This window comes from Thamnophis sirtalis, unplaced genomic scaffold (genome assembly GCF_051295495.1).
Source record: "Thamnophis sirtalis isolate CommonGarterSnake01/CBP01778 unplaced genomic scaffold, rThaSir2_p1.2 scaffold_7, whole genome shotgun sequence".
Lineage (NCBI taxonomy): Eukaryota > Metazoa > Chordata > Lepidosauria > Squamata > Natricidae > Thamnophis > Thamnophis sirtalis.
This window is the reverse complement of record NW_028261387.1, coordinates 63,298,109-63,320,342: the sequence shown is the minus strand read 5'-3', so window position 1 is coordinate 63,320,342 and position 22,234 is coordinate 63,298,109. Positions and strand designations below refer to the sequence as shown.

The 22,234-nt window shown below is 37.2% G+C and overlaps 2 protein-coding genes across 3 annotated transcripts in view; one reads left to right on the top strand and one right to left on the bottom strand.

The window, feature by feature from the left end:
• Positions 1-22,234, top strand: part of LOC148044690 (uncharacterized) — a 67,272-nt gene that overhangs the window by 13,295 nt on the left and 31,743 nt on the right. The gene's annotated exons all lie outside the window — the stretch shown is intronic.
• Positions 1-22,234, bottom strand: part of LOC148044691 (uncharacterized) — a 39,094-nt gene that overhangs the window by 1,449 nt on the left and 15,411 nt on the right. Inside the window, exons 20-29 of one of the 2 annotated variants that reach the window (XM_087720265.1) lie at positions 21,419-21,553; positions 17,257-17,400; positions 15,967-16,742; positions 14,413-14,572; positions 12,766-13,117; positions 11,217-11,344; positions 9,945-10,065; positions 8,470-8,624; positions 1,553-1,696; positions 263-1,038 (exon numbers count right to left, since the gene is read on the bottom strand). In XM_087720265.1, the coding sequence (XP_087576391.1) occupies positions 268-1,038; positions 1,553-1,696; positions 8,470-8,624; positions 9,945-10,065; positions 11,217-11,344; positions 12,766-13,117; positions 14,413-14,572; positions 15,967-16,742; positions 17,257-17,400; positions 21,419-21,553 (2,886 nt within the window). In that variant the 3' untranslated portion in view covers positions 263-267. Of the gene's footprint in view, positions 1-262; positions 1,039-1,552; positions 1,697-3,998; positions 4,130-8,469; positions 8,625-9,944; positions 10,066-11,216; positions 11,345-12,765; positions 13,118-14,412; positions 14,573-15,966; positions 16,743-17,256; positions 17,401-21,418; positions 21,554-22,234 lie in introns of those variants that run through there. The other variant, XM_087720266.1, reaches the window with a different exon arrangement.

Genomic DNA, 22,234 nt, shown 5'->3' with positions numbered 1-22,234 from the left:
TAAATATAAGTATGTGTAAATATAAATATAATAAATATAATAAATATTATATTATAAATATTATAAATAATATTATAAATATTATAAATATAAAAATCTTTTGAAATAAACAATCAAGATCTATCCTGTCTTTCACCAAGTACATTCTAAAAAAACACAATCAATACAAAATCAAAAACACAATATTTATAGGGAATCACCAAAAAGTAACTCTCTCCGATATCATTATTTTCCACAGGATTTTTTTGTAGTTTGTGCTTACCTAGCTCATTCCTGCTCTAGGCTTTCCAAGGTTGCCTTAAGCTCCAAATTCTCGTTTTGTTCTTTCTTCATACAGATATCCTTATTTTCCATTTCTTCTTCCTTGTTACGAAGAAGGGCCTGAAATTCTGCATTCTGATATTCAACTTTTTGTTTCCAATTCTGCAACTCTGAACAGCGTTTTTGTGCCTCTTCCCAATGGCTCTGAAGCAGGGCGCTTTCGTGCTCTGCCTCCTCCTGCTGCCTTTGGAGTACAGCTTTCAGTTTGGCATTCTTCAGTTCCACCTCCTCTTTCTGTTGCCGCAGATTTCTGTTCTGAAGTTCTGTCTCCCTTTTCTGATTCTGCAGCAGTTTGACTTGAGATTTTGCCTCTTCCCATTGCCTTTGGAGCTCAGAATTCTGAAGCTCTGCCTTTTCCCACTGACTCTGCTTTCTTTCCAAGGCTTGAAGAGTAGTCTGGTGGTGCTCTAACTCTTTTTGCTTTCTTAGTAGCTTGTTGTTTAGGTGTTTTTCAGTCTCCCACTTGCTTTGCAGCATGGCTGTCAGTTCTGTGTTTTTTTGTTCCAACTCTTCCTTCTGTCTCTGCCACTTAATGTTCTGCTGTACGACCTCCTCTCTCTGTCTTCTCTCTCCTTCTAGTATCTTTTGTAGTTGTGACACTTCAAGCTCTTTCCGCTCAGACAATTCTTGCTTTTCTCTTAAATGCTGCTGAGCCTCTTGGTCAAACAGTATGGAAGAATCTTTTGCAGTCAGCAGCTGAAGCTCCAACTCTTGCATCTTAAAAGAGAGAATAAAATAGCAAAGGGAAAAATCATATGGCTTTCACAAATGTCAACACGATGGTACGGTATACTATGCACAAGTGGAAAGATGGTACATTATGGCTCACTATAAATGAGGAGATAATGCTGCAGGTTTAAACATCTCAAGATAAACTAACTTAATATCAGCCTGAGCTTTTTAAAAATTTCATTATTTGTCTGATCATAATAGAAATGGCACCAATTCAATGGGATATTACACCATTAAGAAATAGGAAAAACATAAATTTGGCAGAAGGGAAGTTAGATACCAGTATCAGTCTTGTTATATAACCCCAAATATCTGGCTTTTCTTAAAATAATATATAGTTCTGGTAGAAATGTTCTGATTTTTTTTATTTTTATAGCTTTCCATAATGTTTTGAAAAAGTTTATACAATTCAGCTTTAGCCCACACTCACAGATTCTCATTACAATTTCAGAAAGGCTGCATATTAATACAAGGCAAGAATAAGTTAAAGCAAAATCACCTGATTTTGTAAACTGTTTCGCTGATTAAGTAGGAGATTTCTTTCTTCTTTGAGAGATTTAATTTCCTCCTTCTGCTTTATTTTCAATGTTTTCATTGTATTTGTGCTATCTTTCAGCTCAGCTTCCAGAAGTTGTACATTACTCTGCCAAAAGATAAATATGTAAGAATTGGGATTTAACATTTCAAACTATATCTGTGAATATCCAGGCTTAGTTTCTATAACACCACCTTTCTTTTATTAAGTTTCTAAATACTTATACAACCTAGGAGTATATATTCCTGGATGCCTATGCATTCAGAAGAGTGTATTGATAGATGGATTGACTGATTGATTTACTGTGCCACTCCATTCTCATAGGTTCTGAGCAGCATACAAAAAATTAAAACAATATAAAATCTATACTCTTGTTTCCCTGAAAATAAGACCTCCCTGGATAATAAGCCCAATTGGGCTTTTGAGTGCAAGACAGGGTCTTATTTTCTTTTGACCCCGAAATAAGCACTTGGCTTAAACCCTCCCCCGAAAATAAGCCCTCCCTGAAAATATTGCATTCTTACGGAGCCCAGAAGCGATTTATTATCAAACTAAATAGCAACTGCTGTATAATTGGTTTGCCTGGACTTATTAATTGACTAAAGAAGATTAAACCTGAGATACCTTCTGAGCCAAAATCCCCCCCCCCAACGTCAAAAAGTGCCGGGAGCTCATCAGCTCCCACTACTCTATTACAATCATTACTCCCTCCTACTTCTGCAGGGGACCCTTTGACCAGAGAAATTTTGCAGAAAGAATTAATTGATGCTTTAAAAAACCATGCAGCTTCGATGGAGGTAAAAATTAAGGAAGAGATATCTGTTTGTAACAAAGAACTGTCCGAAGAGCTTATGACATGCAATCAAGCGATTAGAGATGATTTCCTGATGGCTTTTAATTTCCTATCTGGCTACGCATTGGGAATTGAAGACTGCCTAGAAGACCTTAGTGCTTCTAATATTAACTTGGCAACGAAGATGGATGTGGTTCAACAAAAGGTTAGGGATGCAGAAAATGAAATTATAATGTTACAGTACAGACAAATGGAATTTGCTTTAAGGATAAGGGGCCTCCCAGAGAAAACTCAAGATAACTTGAAGCAGATTCTCTCTGAAGCCTTTGACCTACTGATGGGAAAGCCAGGAGGGAATTATGTATGGCAAATTGAAAAGGTTTATCGCGTCAACTCTTGGCTTGCAAGACAAAAGCAACTACCAAGAGATATTGTGGTGTATTTTGCTACTAGAGATATGAGGAATACGATACTACAAGAGTCTTACAAAACTAAGCTTCAAATTGGGGGTCAGGAGGTGACTGTATTGAAGGAGATATCACCTAAAATGTTGAGATCTAAGAAAGACTATGCTTTTTTAGTCGAAGAGCTTAAAAATCGTCAGATACAGTTTAGATGGGAACCACCAGCCGGCCTCGCACTCATATATCTTGGACAAAGATACCGTCTTAATTCAGTATGGAAGGCCCAAGATTTCTACAGTAATATATTGAAGGCTGGACATCCCCCCCCTCTGGACCCAGAGAAAGAGAACAACAAGGAAATGATAGACAGCAAATCATCCAAGCATCAACAAGGGCAATCAACTTCCTCTCTCAGAGGTACAAGAAGCTAAGGAACAAAGACAAACCTGTGTGATTACCAGGCGAATGGAACAGGAACTAAAAAAGCAACAAACACATGCCACCGTTCAAGAACCTACAGGTGTTATTCTAGAAGCAGTGGGAGTAGCCAGGCCAAAGATTAAATTCCAAGATGTTCAGATGGCTCTTAAAAAGCTTCAGGGAACTAAAGATGGCAACTAAGTTCCTAACTTGGAACGTCAATTTCTTAAATTCCGCACAGAAAAGGAAGAAAATAAACCACTATCTTAAACAATTCAAGAATGATATAATTTGCTTGCAAGAAACTCATATTAGATCAACTGATCAAAAATACTTGATTAATACAAGACTTGGACAACACTTTATAGCTTCTACCACAGAGAAGAAAAATGGTATAGTTATTTACTTAAGAAAGGATATGAAAGCTGAATTAATTGAGCAGATTCCCATGGAAGATATATTGCAATAGATCTGGTATTAGAAGGGAAAAAGACACTGCTATTGGGAATATATGCTCCCAATCAACAAGACAAATTTTATAAAATGCTTCACGCTAAATTAGTACATTGGGATTATAGATCCTGCATATTACTGGGTGATTGGAATGGCGTTATGGATACCAAGAAAGATAAGAAGGCTCTCCGCCAAAATACCCAAACGCGAGCAAAACTACCTAAATCCTTTTTCGATATGATAGAGGATTTTGAATTGAGAGATACCTGGCGAGAAAGGAATGCAGAAGAATATGACTTTACCTTTTTTTCTGATAGACATCAATCCTTTTCCAGGGTTGACTTTATATTAACAACCAATGATTTGCTTTCTAGGATAAAGAAGATGAAGATATGTTCCAGAGCCTTATCGGATCATAATCCAGTTTGGATGGAGTTGGGAGTTGGGATCCGAGCAAGAAGGTTTTGGAGACTGAATGAAAACTTATTTAGATATGAGAAAAACATTAATGAATGTAAAAAGTTGTTAAAAGAATATTTTGTTTTTAACATGAATAAGGGTACATCTATGGAAATGGTATGGGATGCAAGTAAAGCGTATATGAGAGGAGTTCTGATAAATATGAATAGATTACATAGACACAAACAGGGGGAAAAGAGAATTGAACTTGAAAATGAAATTAGGAAGAGAGAGCAGGAGCTAATCTTAAAACCAGGAGACAAAAAGATTAAAGAAACAATCCCATTATTAAAAGAGCAATTTAACATGCTGATGTCAGACCAGGTGGCTACCAATTTGCTATATGCAAAACACAACACTTTCTGTAATGCAAATAAATCTGGTAGATGGTTAGCATACTTGATTAGGAAAAAACAGAAGTCTCGTAATATATCGAAATTACATTTTAAAGGGAAGGAAGTGTACCAACAGGAGGAGATTCAAAGGGTTTTTCGTGAATTTTTTATAGGATTGTATACGAATAATAACATTCAAAGCTTAGATATAGATAGATACCTGGATAAAGAAAAAATACCCATAGTTAAAGACGAGCAGAGGGAAAGACTGAATCAACCAATAACTTCGGGGGAAATTCTCCAGGTAATTAAACAGCTAAAAGCAGGGAAAGCATCGGGTACAGATGGCTTGACAGCGGCTTACTACAAAAATTTGCAATTAGAAATGGTAGAACCGCTTAAGGCATTATTTAATAAGATCCAAGTGGAAGGGAAGGTACCCCCATCTTGGAAGACAGTCTTTATATCCTTGATACCCAAAGAAGATCAAGATCTTACTCAACCAAAAAATTATAGACCCATATCATTACTCAATATAGATTATAAAATTTTCACTAAAATACTAGTGAATAGGTTAATGTTGGTTATTCAGCAATTGATTCATAATGATCAACAGGTTTTATTCAAGGGAGACAAATGAGAACTAACGTAAGACTAATTCTCAATACATGGTTCAAGGTTCAAGGTTTATTAAACTTGTATACCCCCCTATTCCCGGGGGACTCAGGGCGGCTAACAACCCAAAGGGGAAGGGAATAATACAGACAAAAAGGGGGGGAAAATACGGAAACAATTTAAAAACAGTCAACAGCCATACAATTCGAGTGGGGATGGGAACTCATCAGCCCCAGGCCTGTCAGAACAGCCAGGTTTTGACAGCTTTGCGGAAAACCTGAAGGGTGGTGAGGGTCCGGATCTCCACGGGGAGATCGTTCCAGAGGGCCGGAGCAGCCACAGAGAAGGCCCTAGAATACCCGGGAAAGAACAACCAAATTCCTGCTGCGCTTATATTTTTAGATGCTAAGAAAGCCTTTGATCAAGTGAATTGGCAATTCCTGCTGAAAATATTGCAAAAAATGCAAATAGGAGAGCACTTTTTTACAATCAATTAAAGCAATATATCAGGAACAAACAGCTCAAATCATAGTTAATGGGAGTCTAACAGATTCATTTAAAATTGAGAAAGGTACAAGGCAGGGTTGCCCCCTATTCCCATTATTATTATAACTTTGGAACTATTGTTGAGTAAAATTCGGGGTTCAGGGGACTTACAGGGAATCAAGATTAGGCAGCAAGAATATAGAGTACGTGCTTTTGCGGATGATTTGGTTATAACATTAACCGAACCACAGGAATCTAGTAAGGTTTTAATGAATATGATTAATCAATATGGTCAAGTGTCAGGATTTAAAATAAACTTAGGGAAAACAAAGATACTAGCTACAAATATGAACACTAAACAAAGGGAAGAACTAGAAGGAATGACAGGATGTGAAATAGTTAAACAGGTTGAATATTTAGGAGTTTATATCTCAACCTCAAATGGGAAGTTATATAAGTATAATTATGAACCACTATGGCATAATATACAGACAGAGATGAAAAAATGGGAGAAATTACAGTTATCTTTGCTGGGAAGAATAGCAGCAGTGAAAATGAATATTCTACCTAAATTTTTATTTCTTTTTCAAACGTTACCAATACTTTAAAAAGATGCAAGCCTGCTACAATGGCAGAAGGGCATTAATAAATTTGTATGGGCAGGGAAGAAGCCGAGAGTAAAACTAAAAATAATGCAAGATGTGCGTGAAAGAGGAGGCTTGAAATTACCCAATTTAAAACTATATTATGATGCAGTAGTTTTATCTGTAATTAGTGACTGGATTAATTTAACAGATGATAGAATACTTAATATTGAAGGGCATGATTTGGTATATGGTCGGCATGCTTATCTGCTATATAACAAAAAGGTGGATAAGAATTTCAAAAGTCATATTTTAAGGAATGCTTTACTGCGGGTTTGGAAAAAATATCAATACAAACTAAATGATAAGATACCCATGTGGGCTATTCCCAGACACACAATAGAAAATATGAACATAGTACAAAAACAGGATGTAACTACTTACAGACAGTTTCTTACCATAGAAAAAGGTGTACTACAACTGAAACCCTTGGATGTACTAAAAGAGGAAAAGGTAATTCAAACATGGTTTCAGTACGGGCAGTTACAGGCTAGATGGAAAATAGATCAAAAAATTGGCTTTATGCAAGTCGAGGATAATTTACTTAAACAAATTAGAGATCACAGTCCAATGCATATAAAGAGATTATATAATGTATTAATAGAAATTGACTCAGAAACAGAGCTAGTTAAAGACTGTATGATAAAATGGGCTCAAAATGTTGAAGAACCAATAATGTTGGATACATGGGAAAAGATTTGGGTGAGTAATGTAAAATTTACACAAGCCCAAAACTTGAGAGACAAGTTTTATAAGATGTTTTATAGATGGCATTTAGATCCTAAAAAAATGGCTTCTATGTATCTGAACTTACAACCTAAATGCTGGAAATGTGATTGTGTGGACGCTACATATTTTCATATATGGTGGACTTGCAAAAAGGTTAAAGCATTTTGGATAAAAATATGGTGGATTATGCAAAATGTTCTTTAAAAAAGGATAAAGTTCAGCCCTCAGTTATTTTTGTTAGGCATTATTACTGATTGTACAGTTGTAGAGACTAATCTGATATTGCATTTAATAACTGCAGCTAGATTGTTGGTGGCGCAATACCAAGAAAAAGATTTGCCTACTATTCAAGAATGGACATTGAAAGTAACAAACCTAGCCGAGATGGCCAAAATATCTGCATATCTTAAGGACCATTCAAACGAGAGATGCAAACTGGAGTGGAAAAGATGGATTGACTATACCCAAAACAAATATGGGACTAAGAAATTCCAGACAGCTTATGATTAGAGATCAGGAATTATAAATTATCTAGAGTTAGTCCAGCAAGGTGGAGCTAGAGCTCAATGGAAATACGTTATTAACTATCTTTTTTGGGTTTTTTTCTTAACTGTACATTAGATTTTCTTTGTTAAAGATATATAGCCTGTATTGGTTCTGGGAAGTCGGGAGGAGGGTGAAGGTTGGGAGGGGGTTTGGGTGGGAGGGTGGGGGGGGGAACTAAACATTTGTAAAAGTTTGTTTTTTCAAAAATGCCCAATAAAAAAAAAAGATCTCATCTGAAAAAACAACATGTCTCTGGTGATTGGAAAGGCCCAACAGAGACTTCATTTCCTTAGAGTCCTGCGAAAAAATCAGGTGGAACAACGGCTGATGACTTCCTTTTATCGGTCCACCATAGAAAGTGTCCTCACATATTGCATTACAGTATGGTATGCTGGTCTAACTGCTGTGGACAGGAAGGCCCTACAGAGTTTTCAGTTCGGCACAAGAAACCATTGGTTGCCCTCTGACACCACTGCATAACATCGCCAGATCTCACTGCTTTAGCAGAGTAAGGAAGATACTCAGAGATGATTCACATCCTGGTCAGTGTCTCTTCGCACTTCTACCATCAGGCAGAAGACATCAAAGTATAGACAGCCAAACAAAGAGGTTTAAAGATAGTTTCTATCCTTGGGCTGGCAGACTTTTAAATACAATCACAATCACTCCATGCTAGTTTTTTTTTCTTTTTCTTTTTTTGTTTCTGCTATAATTTTGTACCAGTGAGGTTAAAACCAATTTCGTTGTATTTAAGTACAATGACAGTAAAGATTATACTTACACTTATTAGAAAGTATGTGCTTTTGCAAAAGTTAAAAAAAAACTATGAAGAAAAAGACAGGCACAATAAACAACACGAAAAAAGTATTTATATGCCATCTATCCCTTTATAAAATCACATCATCCAAAAGAATAACCAGTAACTCCCTTAGAAAAAACAATGTTTTCAACAATTTATCAAAAGTAGCTGAACCTACAAAATGTCTGGTATCCTTACCACCAAGCCTTTTCTTTGTTTCTCTGTGTTTTCAAGTTTCGTTTCCAAACTGGTCACCTTTTCATATAGAGTCACATTCTCTTCCTTGAAAGCAATGACTTCTAACTTTAAGGCAGACTCTAGGGAGCTGCGTCTGCCTTCAACTACATATTTTTCTAAAAGGAAAAAAAAGAAAAAACTCTCCATCCCCTCATTATAATAGTGTCTTTTCAAACAAGAAAGTAATTTGGAGATACTTTAGAAAGTGCTAGTAGCTAATTTACTATTCAAAATAATTTTTAAAATATCAATGCATTTTCAGCATGGGATATCAAGATGTTCTGACTCAGGCTTCCTTAGAAATCAAGAAGCAAAGTCTTTTGTTCCTGCAAAACCTCTTTTATTTACACGACTGTGAATTCCTTTCATTCATAGCCAGCAAGGCTTAGTAAACAGTCTTTCAGAGGAATAATACAATACAGTAGCAGAGTTGGAAGGGACCTTGGAGGTCTTCTAGTCCAACCCCCTGCCTAGGCAGGAAACCCTATACTGTTTCAGACAAATGACTATCCAACATCTTTTTAAAGATTTCCAGTGTTGGGGCATTCACAACTTCTGGAGGCAAGCTGTTCCACTGATTAATTGTTCTGTCAGAAAATTTCTCCTCAGTTCTAAGTTGCTTCTCTCCTTGATTAGTTTCCACCCATTGCTTCTTGTTCTATCCTCAGGTGCCTTGGAAAATAGTTTGACTCTCTCTTCTTTGTGTTTGGAATGTTTGGAATGTTTGGAATGTTTATCCACACGCACCTTATCTTGTTTGCAGCACATACAGAATTTGCCAATCTTGAACCAACTGAATGAACGAATTGTTTCCTGCAAAAGCCCACTTTCCGTTTGTTCCTCTTTTCTTTCCTATCACCTCCAAAGTGCGGCTTTACTCCTAAGTCGACCCTGCTTTCTTAGTTGTTCTTGTCTTCTGGCAGCTCTGCCCATGCCACACTGGAAACAAGCTCCGGTTGTTCTTCTGCCTCACTGCTGTCTAACTCCCTCTCTGCCTCTGATGCAGAGCCCTCGTCTGAGCTTTCCTCAACACCCAGTACTGGCCCATGTTCCTCCCCAACCTCCTCACTGTCTGATTCTGCTGTCAGCTCTGCTGACTGCCGGTGGGCCACAACACAAGGAACAAGAAAAGAAAGCATCAATAAAAATTTTCTAGGAAAAAATAGCTCCTGAATGAAGTGCTGCTTTGTTATTGAAATCATTGTTAAGAACTGATTTTCTCAAAAGTCATCAGAGAAGATAGTTTGAATCTCCTATATTTGATGATGTCTCTGTCCTTCTGGTACCCACTAGTGCTTTATAAATGGAATGTTTTTGTTACGAAGCTTGACATAACAAGTGTAATGAAAAGAGCTTGCTTTGCCAAGATCTTCTGTAGCTCTCAACTCTTGCTTAGGGAAACTATCACATCTTTGCGTTATCACAGTTTGTGTTACCTTCTTGGCACTGGTCCAGCCACTTTTGCAGCTCTTCGGCTTTGGCATTAATGCGTATCCTTTCTGTTTCCTTCTCACTAAGTTCTTGTTTCAACTTCTCAGAAGTCTTCCTTGCTTCATCCTGCCAAAAAAAATCCCACCCAACACATGCTATAGGTATGCTTGAGATAGGGACATCTTTATAAAATATTTTTAATAGAAATTTTCTTGCAGCAAATTATACATTACATTTTACAAACTATACATTACAACTCTACATTAAATTTGTATCCTCACTCTTCATTCTGCCTGTCCATAAAATCTTCCATATTGTTGTCTGTCACATCTTTGACTTTTTTATAATCTTCATGTGCAATTCTAACTGGAGTAGAAGTACTGGCAAATACCTAATTTAAACCAAAGCAACTGGCAATTGGACTTCCTTGGTTTTTTTCCTTGAAAATGTTTCTCTTCTCATCCAAGAACTCTTCAGTTTTATAATACACACACATTTAGGAACAGGTAGTCCTCGACTTACAATCCTTCAAAGTTGCAACAGCACTGAAAAAGTGACTTATGACCGTTTCACAGTTACGACCTTTTCAGCATCTCCATTATCATGCTTTGCAACTGGTTCATATTTATGACTGTTGCTGTGTCCCAAGAAGTACCTGAACTACTAACTATGCCTTCAATTGTATTTTTTAAAACCCAGTACTTTCAACTTTTTCAATTCTTAAGTAATTATAAACAGTATAGTAAAAAGGCTTTCATTATATTAAATAAGTTTGATATATTGAAAATTAAATAAATTAAATTTGCTGAGCTTCTCAAATACAAGGCCATGATATGTCCTGATAACTGTCAAGATTTATACAGCACTAAACTAGATAAAATCTAAATGAACTTCCTAAATGCTTTTTTTGAATTTTGATTTTACTCCTTAGAGTTTTAAAATATTTATTTTGATTACCAGTATCCGGTGAGAGACTTCTATGTCTTTTTAACTTAATCATATAAGGAAAATCACTGGAGAGACAAGAATGCAGGATTATCTAGTCCATGAGTCTGTCCCTCGGTGCCAGTTAGATGCCCATGGGAAACTGACCAGCACAGGCTGTCTGTAGGAACTATTTATATATGTTCTTCATTTAAGAAAAAGATTTAAAGAATATTGCGGTGGATAACATGCAGCATCACAATAACTTTATAAAATTTTATAACATTTTCTTTAAAATGCCAGGAAGCAACCCAAAGAATGATGCCCCGTTCATGAACCAAAAAGGAAGTTACCAGTTGAAGGTGAGCCCGCCAGAGATCTTGCCTCAAGTTTTGAAGTGCTTCTGCTACTCTCTCCGCTGTAAGCTCTGTGGAGCTGTCCTTAGGTTGAGACAAAGCCAGTTCTTTCAAATTATCCTGTTCTGAAAAAATAAGCCCGTTTGGTAACTGTGCCTTCAAGGTTAGGTTATTAATTAGAAAGAAAGGGGAATCTAGATAAAACTCTAAAAGCCAACTATACTGTGATAGATCTGAAACTGACCTGAGTCTGCAATGCTTTCTATCTACAGTTTCTTGAAACATGGAATATTGTTTTCACCACCCAAGTAGCTTCCAAATATGTTAGGACAACTTTTCCACAGAATTTTCAGTCAAATGGGCACTTGTCAAACATTATTTGTATTACCAATAAAGGAGAATATATGTAGCTCAGGGTTGAACTGGGGAATCCTTGGTGCTTGATTACTTTGCAATCCCAAGCTTGCTTTTCGGATTTTTACTTACTCAGTTTAAAAAGTTCTCAACAACCATTTATACAAATAGACCTTGTGTGATGAATAATAAAAATATTATTGTATAGTGACACTATACAATACAAACACAATATAAAAGTAATACTTAAATTCTTAATCCTATATTTCACAACGCACAGTACAAACGAAGCATCTCTCTTTGACATACTAAAACAGCTGCATGTTTGCTGAAGAAAAAAAGAAGTATCTGTGGATACCTGTAGAGACATGGACTGCCAGAAGCTATTTCTAACACAGCTGCATAGGTCTGCAGAAAAAAATGGATGTTTTAATTATTCAAAGATTTTCCCTGTTTATATTCCCATGTGTTGTGAAGCACTTCTTTTGAAGGTTTTGCATATCCCTAATAAACAGAATTTGAAATTGTAGTCAGAAAATGTTTTGACCTGGAGTTAAGGTCACTATTATTCAACAGCCTGTATCATTCATTTTAATGGCTGTTCCAAATAGGTCTCAGATAATGATCAAAATCGACATTAAGAATTACAATTATTTTTCCTTCTATAAAAATGGTGCCATTCCAACTCTCAACTTTAGGAAGGCGGCAATGGCAAGCCACTTCTGAAATCTTGCCGAGCCAACTGCAGGTAGTTACAATGAAGGGGCACACATACACACAAATATTGAAATGGCACACATACAATGAGGACATATTTCCCAGAAACCTTCAATTTTTTTCTTGTGTTTTATTCCAAACAGTATTTTTTAAAAAAAAGCAAGTTCTACCCTTAAATATCCTATATAGCCAATAGTTTGACATGAATTATGTAAGTTTATAAAGGTTATTGATTAGCAACTTACGTTTAGCAACTAAACATAATGCTTAAAAATAAGCATTACGTTTTCTCTCTATTTTCTGAGACTGCCTTCAAATTTTAAGTAATAAGCTGAATTACAAAGGTTAGCTGCAAAAAGACATTGGTAAATACCCACACACACAGCCTCAAATATAGTTCTATTACACTAGAATTCTGACTATGATACTTGATTAAAAATGACATAATGCTCATTCACTTGCTCCTTAGACTTACCTCTATTAAGGAATGATGACTTCCCAATGTCTCGGTCTCCTTGCCCTCTAAGTTTTGGCTCAGGACTGTTACACAGCATGTAGTGAAGTACTGACTGTAGTTTTATCAGCTGAGTTTGAGCCTCCCAATGAACTGAACAAACTCGCTGACATTCAGATTCCAGTGCCTCTGCTCTACTCTCTGTGCTACTTAAGCTTAAGCGTAACTGAGACACTTCGGCCTCCAGCTTTTGTATGGTGTCTTTGGCATGTTGCTCATTCGCATGGGAAACTTCCAGATCTTGAGTTAGCTGTTCCTCATGAGCTATCAAAGTTGCCGCCTTCTGTACCATCATCTGCTTGAGTGAGTTCTTCTATGGAGGAAAATAATAAAACTTGGACGTAGGAACAAGGATAACTCTAAGATAAGAAATACCTCCTAGACAAAATAAAAGACTAACTGGGAAAAGTTAATTAAATAGACAAAAGAATACGGTTTGCATATTATTACAAATATAGGTCGTTCTCAATTTACATCGGCAGTTGGGATCTGAATTTCCATCACTAAGGGATGCAGTTGTAAAGTGTGTCTATGTTGCTTGGTGACACCAGTGCTTGCAGTCCTGATTGGTGCTTTTAATTGAATCCCTTGGTCATTAGGTGAGGCAACTTCCTGCCGGCTTCTAACAATCGAAGTCTGCGGGGAGGGGGGGGGGCAGCAGGAAATTGCAGGAGCCACTCTTCCAGGCTGCTGCCAGGTGGGGGAGGCAGTGAGAGTGGATGGATGAAGGAAGGTCAGGAAGGGTGTGAGAGGCGCCATGTAAATCAGGAAGGTATGAGAGGATGTGCAAATTTGTGAGGATCATGAGAGGTACTGTACCGTGGGTGAGGGTACACATGGTATAAGGGGCTGTATGAGAGGCACTGAGGGACATAGGCAGGATGTGTGTGAGGGGTGCATGTGGGTTGGGGAGGGTTCATGGGGATGCAAGAGTGCACAAGACACATTATGTGGGTTAAGAAGACTGCACAAGGGAGAGTGCGAGAAGCACTGTGTGACACAGGAAAGATGCACAGAGGTACATGAGAAGTGTCATGGGGGTCAGAAAGGATAGGTCAATATGCATGAGTGGCCAACAGGACATGAGTGTAGAGAGGCTGGGGGGGGGGAGTGTGCAAATGGGGGAAACTTACCCCACTGACAAGTGATCTTCCCTGTTGGCTACTCCTTTGGCTTTCTGGGGAAACTGGCATGGAAGGTTGCAAGTATTAGTCATATGAGTATGGCAACCAGTCCTAAGTGCAAACAAGTTTCCAAGCATCCCGACTGCAATCACATGGCCACAGGGTACTGAAATGACTAGAACTCTGAGAACCACTTGTAACCACCATTCATTCAGTGCAATATAACTTTGAGGGGTGGCTGTACAAAGGGTGGCTGTATGCAAATCAAAGCCTAGTTGTAGGGCATTACATATTATTATATTAGTTTTACACAAGTAAAGGAAAAATTAAGGCAGGTTATTCCAAGTAATGCAAGAAAGAGGCCAACATATTAGAAAAAATAAAACACTGAAAGTAGGTTTTATTCTAAAAATACTACTGTACATCGATAAAATAGATACTGACAATAAAGAGAAAAATAAAAAGGAATTGTTGTGGATGATACCTGGCTAATGAATTCCTGCACTTCTTGTTTCTGCTCAGCAAGCATCTTTTCTGCCTGATTTAGGGCACTATTCAATTTGGTGATTTCATCCTGATGAGCATCGTCCCTCTCTTGCAGTTTCTTGAGTCTGAACTCCTTCTCCTCCAATGAGAGAATCAAGCTAGAAAAAAAACATGATTTCAGTTGTAGGATAACCACATTTACCGTATTTTTCAGAGTATAAGACGCTCCAAAGTGTAAGACGCACCTAGCTTTTGGGGAGAAAAACAAGGGGAAGAAATCTACCTCTGCCTCCTTGTAATAAACAGCAAACAGACGATATACACTGTTTGTGGCGTTACATTTCAGACTATACTTGTACAGATGCTGTTAAAATTGATGTGGCTTTCTGGAAGTATACATTATTCTCTGCTATTTAAAAGAAGATATAATAGCACTGGGCCTCTTCAGATCAAGCATTTATTTTAAAAAGCTTCTATATTTTGTTAAGTTGTCTAGAACAATCATAAAGCAGTCTTTAAAAAAAAGTCTAATAATTTGAATTCTACAGGCATTTATAGTTATTACCTCCTTGCAGCAAACAGCAGTCTGATTAGCACAAAAAAAATCTGCCTCTGCCTCCCAGCAATTTGCCTCATGCAGCAAACAGTAAGTTTCACTTTCAATTTCAGCATAGGCCTCCCGATAATCAATGTTTCAGGCTGCAGAGATTGCCATGCCTCCGCAAGCCCCCCTTTTCCCTGTTTGCTGCAAGGAGATAAATTGCTGGGAGGCAGAGGCCAAAGGGTTGGGGTCGCTGGGTGGGTGGGGCTACATTCAGTGTATAAGATGCACCCAAATTTTCACTTCTTTTAGGAGGGGAAAAGTGCGTCTTATACTCTGAAAAATATGGTAAGAACAAAAAAACCAATTTTCTTTTAGATGCTATCAACATGTAGTTTTAGTTCTTTTATGGTACACAGTTATAAACGATGATGTAAAGGCAAAATTTCAGTATATATGTCAGAAAATAATAATTACACAAAGATGTGTCAAGCACAGTGTGCATCTGTAAAAGAAGATACCCATACAAAAATTATTCATGTCACATAATTGAGGGAATATATGAGATTAAACTACCAAGAGATCATCTCTCTTAATGTAAACAATGTAATATAAAAACAAGGGAGATCATACCAGCATTAACAAATACAGATGCATGAAATTATAGTGCAATCATTATATGGCAGCAACATTCCTGATAGGATACAATAATTAGTCAGGCAATGCAAACTATAGAAACTAAGCTTTAAGACCTATAAAAGGCTGATTTTTAAATATAAATAATATAAGTATAAGTAAAAATATAAATAATATAATTATAAAAAATCTGTTGAAATAAACAATCAAGATCTATCCTGTCTTTCTCTAAGAGAAGTTTTCACCAAGTACATTCTAAAAAACCCACAATCAATACAAAATCAAAACCACAATATTTATAGGGAATCACCAAAAAGTAACTCTCTCCGATATCATTATTTTCCACTTACGGTTTTTTTTGTAGTTTGTGCTTACCTAGCTCGTTCCTGCTCGAGGCTTTCCAAGGTTGCCTTAAGCTCCAAATTCTGATTTTGTTCTTTCTTCATACAGATATCCTTATTTTCCATTTCTTCTTGCTTGTTATGAAGAAGGGCCTGAAATTCTGCATTCTGATATTCAACTTTTTCTTTCCAATTCTGCAACTCTGAACAGCGTTTTTGTGCCTCTTCCCAATGGCTCTGAAGCAGGGCGCTTTCGTGCTCTGCCTCCTCCTGCTGCCTTTGGAGTACAGCTTTCAGTTTGGCATTCTTCAGTTCCACCTCCTCTTTCTGTTGCTGCAGATTTCTGTTCTGAAGTTCTGTCTCCCTTTTCTGATTCTGCAGCAGTTTAACTTGAGATTTTGCCTCTTCCCATTGCCTTTGGAGCTCAGAATTCTGAAGCTCTGCCTTTTCCCACTGACTCTGCTTTCTTTCCAAGGCTTGAAGAGTGGTCTGGTGGTGCTCTAACTCTTCTTGCTTTCTTAGTAGCTTGTTGTTTAGGTGTTTTTCAGTCTCCCACTTGCTTTGCAGCATGGCTGTCAGTTCTGTGTTTTTTTGTTCCAACTCTTCCTTCTGTCTCTGCCACTTAATGTTCTGCTGTACGACCTCCTCTCTCTGTCTTCTCTCTCCTTCTAGTATCTTTTGTAGTTGTGACACTTCAAGCTCTTTCCGCTCAGACAATTCTTGCTTTTCTCTTAAATGCTGCTGAGCCTCTTGGTCAAACAGTATGGAAGAATCTTTTGCAGTCAGCAGCTGAAGCTCCAACTCTTGCATCTTAAAAGAGAGAATAAAATAGCAAAAGGAAAAATCATATGGCTTTCACAAATGTCAACACAATGGTACGGTATACTATGCACAAGTGTAAAGATAGTACATTATGGCTCACTATAAATGAGGAGATAATGCTGCAGGTTTAAACATCTCAAGATAAACTAATTTAATATCAGCCTGAGCTTTTTAAAAATTTCAGTATTTGTCTGATCATAATAGAAATGGCACCAATTCAATGGGATATTACACCATTAAGAAATAGGAAAAACATAAATTTGGCAGAAAGGAAGTTAGATACCAGAATAAGTCTTGTTCTATAATCCCAAATATCTGGCTTTTCTTAAAATAATATATAGTTATGGTAGAAATGTTCTGATTTTTTTTATTTGTATAGCTTTCCATAATGTTTTGGAAAAGTTGACACAATTCAGCTTTAGCCCACACTCACAGATTCTCATTACAATTTCAGAAAGGCTGCATATTAATACATGGCAAGAATAAGTTAAAGCAAAATCACCTGATTTTGTAAACTGTTTCGCTGATTAAGTAGGAGATTTCTTTCTTCTTTGAGAGATTTAATTTCCTCCTCCTGCTTTATTTTCAATGTTTTCATTGTATTTGTGCTATCTTTCAGCTCAGCTTCCAGAAGTTGTACATTACTCTGCCAAAAGATAAATATGTATGAATTGGGATTTAACATTTCAAACTATATCTGTGCATATCTGGGATTAGTTTCTATACCACCACCTTTCATTAAATTTCTAGATACTTATACAATCTAGGAATATATATTCCTGGGTGCCTATGCATTCAGAAGAGTGTATTGATTGATGGATTGATTGACTGATTTACTTTGTCACTCCATTCTCGTAGGCTCTGAGCAGCATACAATCATCAAAAAATTAAAATAATATAAAATCTATACTCTGTTTCCCTGAAAATAAGACCTCCCTGGATAATAAGCCCAATTGGGCTTTTGAGTGCAAGACAGGGTCTTATTTTCTTTTGACCCTGAAATAAGCACTTGGCTTAAGCCCTCCCCCCAAAATAAGCCCTCCCTGAAAATATTGCAACACAGCAGCAGCCATGAGGTGACCATGCTCGCTGCCTCCTGCACCTCAAAAATAATAAGAATTATTTATTTGCCCAAAAATAAGGCCAAGTGCTTATTTTGGGAGGTCAAAAGAAAATAAGACCCTGTCTTATTTTCAGGGAAACACGGTATACTTTCAAAAATAGTGCCATCCAGCCTTATATTCTCCTATATAAATTCCTATATAAATTTGTATATCTGAATATTAAATTATATGTATATCTGTGTAATGAATAACATGAACGAGATACTATGTAAGAAGTAAAATGAGATCTTTAAGCAATTTTAAGCAATTAAACTTTAAACTGATAGCCACTTCCTAGGGCAACAATTGTGCAAGATAATCTGCAATATACTTCACAAATTCCAAATGTATCCACCAGCCTGAACAAGGTTGGAAACCCTCACTTATATAATCTCTAGGGACCTCTATCCAGTAAGGACAACAAATGAGGGTATTGTATCATGTGAAAGAGTAATAGAAAACAATACAATGGCAGAGTTGGAAGGGACCTTGGAAGTCTTCTAGTCCAACCCCCTGCCTAGGCAGGAAACTCTATACCGTTTCAGACAAATGGCTATCCAACATCTTCTTAAAGACTTCCAGTGTTGGGGCATTCACAACTTCTGGAGGGAAGCTGATTAATTGTTTTAACTATCTGGAAATTTCTCCTCAGTTCTAAGTTGCTTCTCTCCTTGATTAGTTTCCACCCATTGCTTCTTGTTCTACCCTCAGGTGCCTTGGAGAATAGTTTGACTCCCTCTTCTTTGTGGCAACCCCTGAGATATTGGAACACTGCTATCATGTCTCCCCTAATCCTTCTTTCTATTAAACTAGACATACCCAGTTCCTGCAACCATTCTTCATGTTTTAGTCTCTAGTCCCCTAATCATCTTTGTTGCTCTTCTCTGCACTCTTTCTAAAGCAGTGGTAGTCAACCTGGTCCCTACCGCCCACTAGTGGGCTTTACAGCTTTCATGGTGGGCAGTAGGTTTGCTGTAACTCCGCTTTATAAATTTTATAAAGTTACTTCCCTACTTTATAAATCACCATTACTGTGCAACCGGTGGGCGGTTAGAAAATTTTACTACTAACAGAGATACAAAAGTAGGTATAAAAAGGTTGACTACCCCTGTTCTAGAGTCTCCACATCTTTTCTACATCATGGCGACCAAAACTGAATGCAGTATTCCAAGTGTGGCCTTACCAAGGCATTATAAAGTGGTATTAACACTTCACGTGATCTTGATTCTATCCCTCTGTTTATGCAGCTTAGAACTGTGTTGGCTTTTTTGGCAGCTGCTGCACACTGCTGGCTCATATTTAAATGGTTGTCCACTAGGACTCCAAGATCCCTTTCACAGTTACTACTGTTGAGCAAAGTACCACCTATACTGTACCTGTGCATTTCGTTTTTGTTGCCTAAATGTAGAACCTTACTCTTTTCACCATTGAATTTCATTTTATTAGAAAGTGCCCAATGTTCAAGTTTGTCAAGATCCTTCTGTATCTTGAGCCTATCTTCTGGAGTGTTGGTTATTTCTTCCAGCTTGGTGTCATCTGCAAATTTGATGAGTTCCCCATTTATTCCCTCATCCAAATCATTGATGAAGATGTTGAAGAGTACTGGGTCCAAAACAGAGCCTTGGGGTACTCCACTGCATACTTCCCTCCATGAAGATGCAGTTCTATTGAAGACTACATGTTGAGCAAAGTACCACCTATCCATCTGATGGTGATGCTGTCTAACCCACATTCTTCTGCTTTATCTAGTAGTAGGTTATGGTCTACCTTATCAAATGCCTTACTGAAGTCCAAATAAACTATATCGACGGCATTCCTCTGGTCCACTAATTTTGTCACATTATCAAAGAATGCAATAAGATTAGTCTGGCAAGATCTGTTTTTGACAAACCCATGTTGGCTTTTGGCTATTACTTTGTTTGCTTCTAGGTGTTCGCTAATTCGTTGCTTGATTATCTTTTCCAGAATCTTTCCTGGTATTGAGGTCAGGCTGATAGATGTGTAGTTTCCTGGATCTGTTATTTTCCCTTTTTTGAAGATGGGAACCACATCAGCTCTTTTCCAGTTCTGTGGTAGTTCCCTGGTGCTCCAGGATCTCTGAAAGATATAGTTCAGTGGTTCTGAGATCTCGTCTGCCAGTTCCTTCAGAACCCTGGGGTGTAATCCATCCAGTCCTGGTGATTTGAACTCGTCTAGGATAGACAAGTGCTCACTTACCATTTTCTTCCCTATTTCAACTTGTGTTCCTAATCTGATTTTTGTGATGCTGTTTTTGATAGGTTGGACTGTTTTATCCCTTTGTGTAAAGACAAATGCAAAACATGAGTTAAATAGTTCTACTTTCTCTCTGTTGCTTGTCATCTTCTTGCCACTTTCTCCCAGCAATGGACCAATTGTTTCCTTAACTTTTTTCTTGTTTTTAACATGTTGAAAGAAGCTTTTTTTTTGTTATTTTTTACTTTTGTGGCAACCCTTTCTTCATTGTGAGCCTTAGCTTTCCTCACTTCATCTTTACATGCTCAGACTATTTGCTGATATTCTACCTTAGTTATGTCCCCCCCCTTTCCACTTTTTATACTTATCTTTTTTGTCTTTCAATTTGTCAGAGAGTTCTTTATGCAGCCATGCTGGTTTCTTTTGGGAGCTGTTATTTTTCTTCTTCATTGGTATTGTGCTAGACTGGGATTTTGTAATCTCATTTTTCAAAATTTCCCAAGCTTCTTGAGTTGTTTTCCCCTTGAGGATTCTCATCCATGGAATTTTTCCCAAGCTCTCTCTTAAGTTTATTGAAATTATCTCTCTTAAAGTCCAAGACTCTATTTCACTTTCTTCTACTACTTGTGTTTGCATAATATTGAATTCCAATATTGCATGGTCACTTGCCCCCAGGGTTCCTGTGGCTTCAACACCTTCTATCATTTTCTCTCTGTTAGTGAGAATTAAATCCAATATGGCTGATCCCCTTGTTTCCTTCTCTACTTTTTGAGAAACAAAGTTGTCTGCTAGGTCTGTTAGGAACCTGTTGGATCTTCCACTTGGTGCAGAGTTTGTTTCCCAGTTGACGTCAGGGTAGTTAAAATCCCCCACTACTATTGTGGTGTACTTCCTACATACCTTAGTTAGCTGACTAGCAAAAAGTTTATCTACTTCCTCTGCTTGGTTGAGTGGCCTGTAGACCTACGGCAATGTCATTTCCCCCCCAACCTTTAATATTGACCCAAATGCATTCAAGATAGTTCTCATCATTGTTGTACTCTATTTCTATAGAGAGGTAATTATTTCTTATATATAGTGCAACTCCACCTACTCTTTTATTTGGTCTATTTCTTTTAAATAATTTAAATCCTTCTAGCTGTATGTTCCATTTGTCGGTTTCATCCCACCAAGTTTCTGTAATGGCAACAATATCGTATCTGCCCTCTTTTACTTGAATTTCTAATTCGCCCTGTTTATTCCTCATACACTGTGCATTGGTGTAGTAGTTCCTATAAATCTAATATTGCTTTGAGCTGGATTCTTGGAAGGTTTCAGAGTATTTTTCACTAATCTGCTTAGTTTTACCTGTTCCCTCATTTCAAGTTTTTTCATCTCCTGATGGAGACACTCCAGCTTCTGAGAAGTATTAGCAAGTTTCTCATTTGTTTGGAAGATTTCCTCTCGTAACAATTTCTTTTCATTCTCTTTTTCTAGAAGAGCCTATACAGATAGATAAATATAAAGATGTATTTGGATCAATTAAATACATAAGCATTTTAAATCTACAAGTATCACTGTAGAAATTAACAGTTCATAATAACTTGAAACCAGGCTGTATAATTAGAGTTGAGCATTTCAGATCTTTTCAAAAGACTCGTTTCCCAAGATTTCTAATCTAAATGCAATTTGCTAAGTATGAAATACCAGAAATATTTGCAGTATTTGTTTTAACAATTTATATCCACTTTCTAATTTAATTTGGTACCTAAAAAGAATCAAATCATGCTGAACATTTTCCATAAAATATACTTTTTTTCTTATATATCACCATGAGGCTCACCTCTCCTTTGTTCTATTTGAAAAGTCACTGTAAATTGCTGAATCAACGTTGGAACAGAATTTCAGAAAAGAAAATGAAATTGCACACATAGCACCTTAAGACGATAAACATGCGAGATTATCTTATGCCTTTCCACTTTATCCTCACACCAAACTTAAGAAACAGAAAGAGGTGCTAGAGAGCAATTGACAAGCTCAACTTTTTTTGGAGACGCATCTCTAGAACTTCAGCTTCATATACTGTTTCCCAGAAGTTGACCCAGAAGTAACTCAAGGAAAGGATGTTTTCTTTCATTCCCCCATGTGATGATTTGTCTCTGGTTTGTTTTCTCCATAAACTTT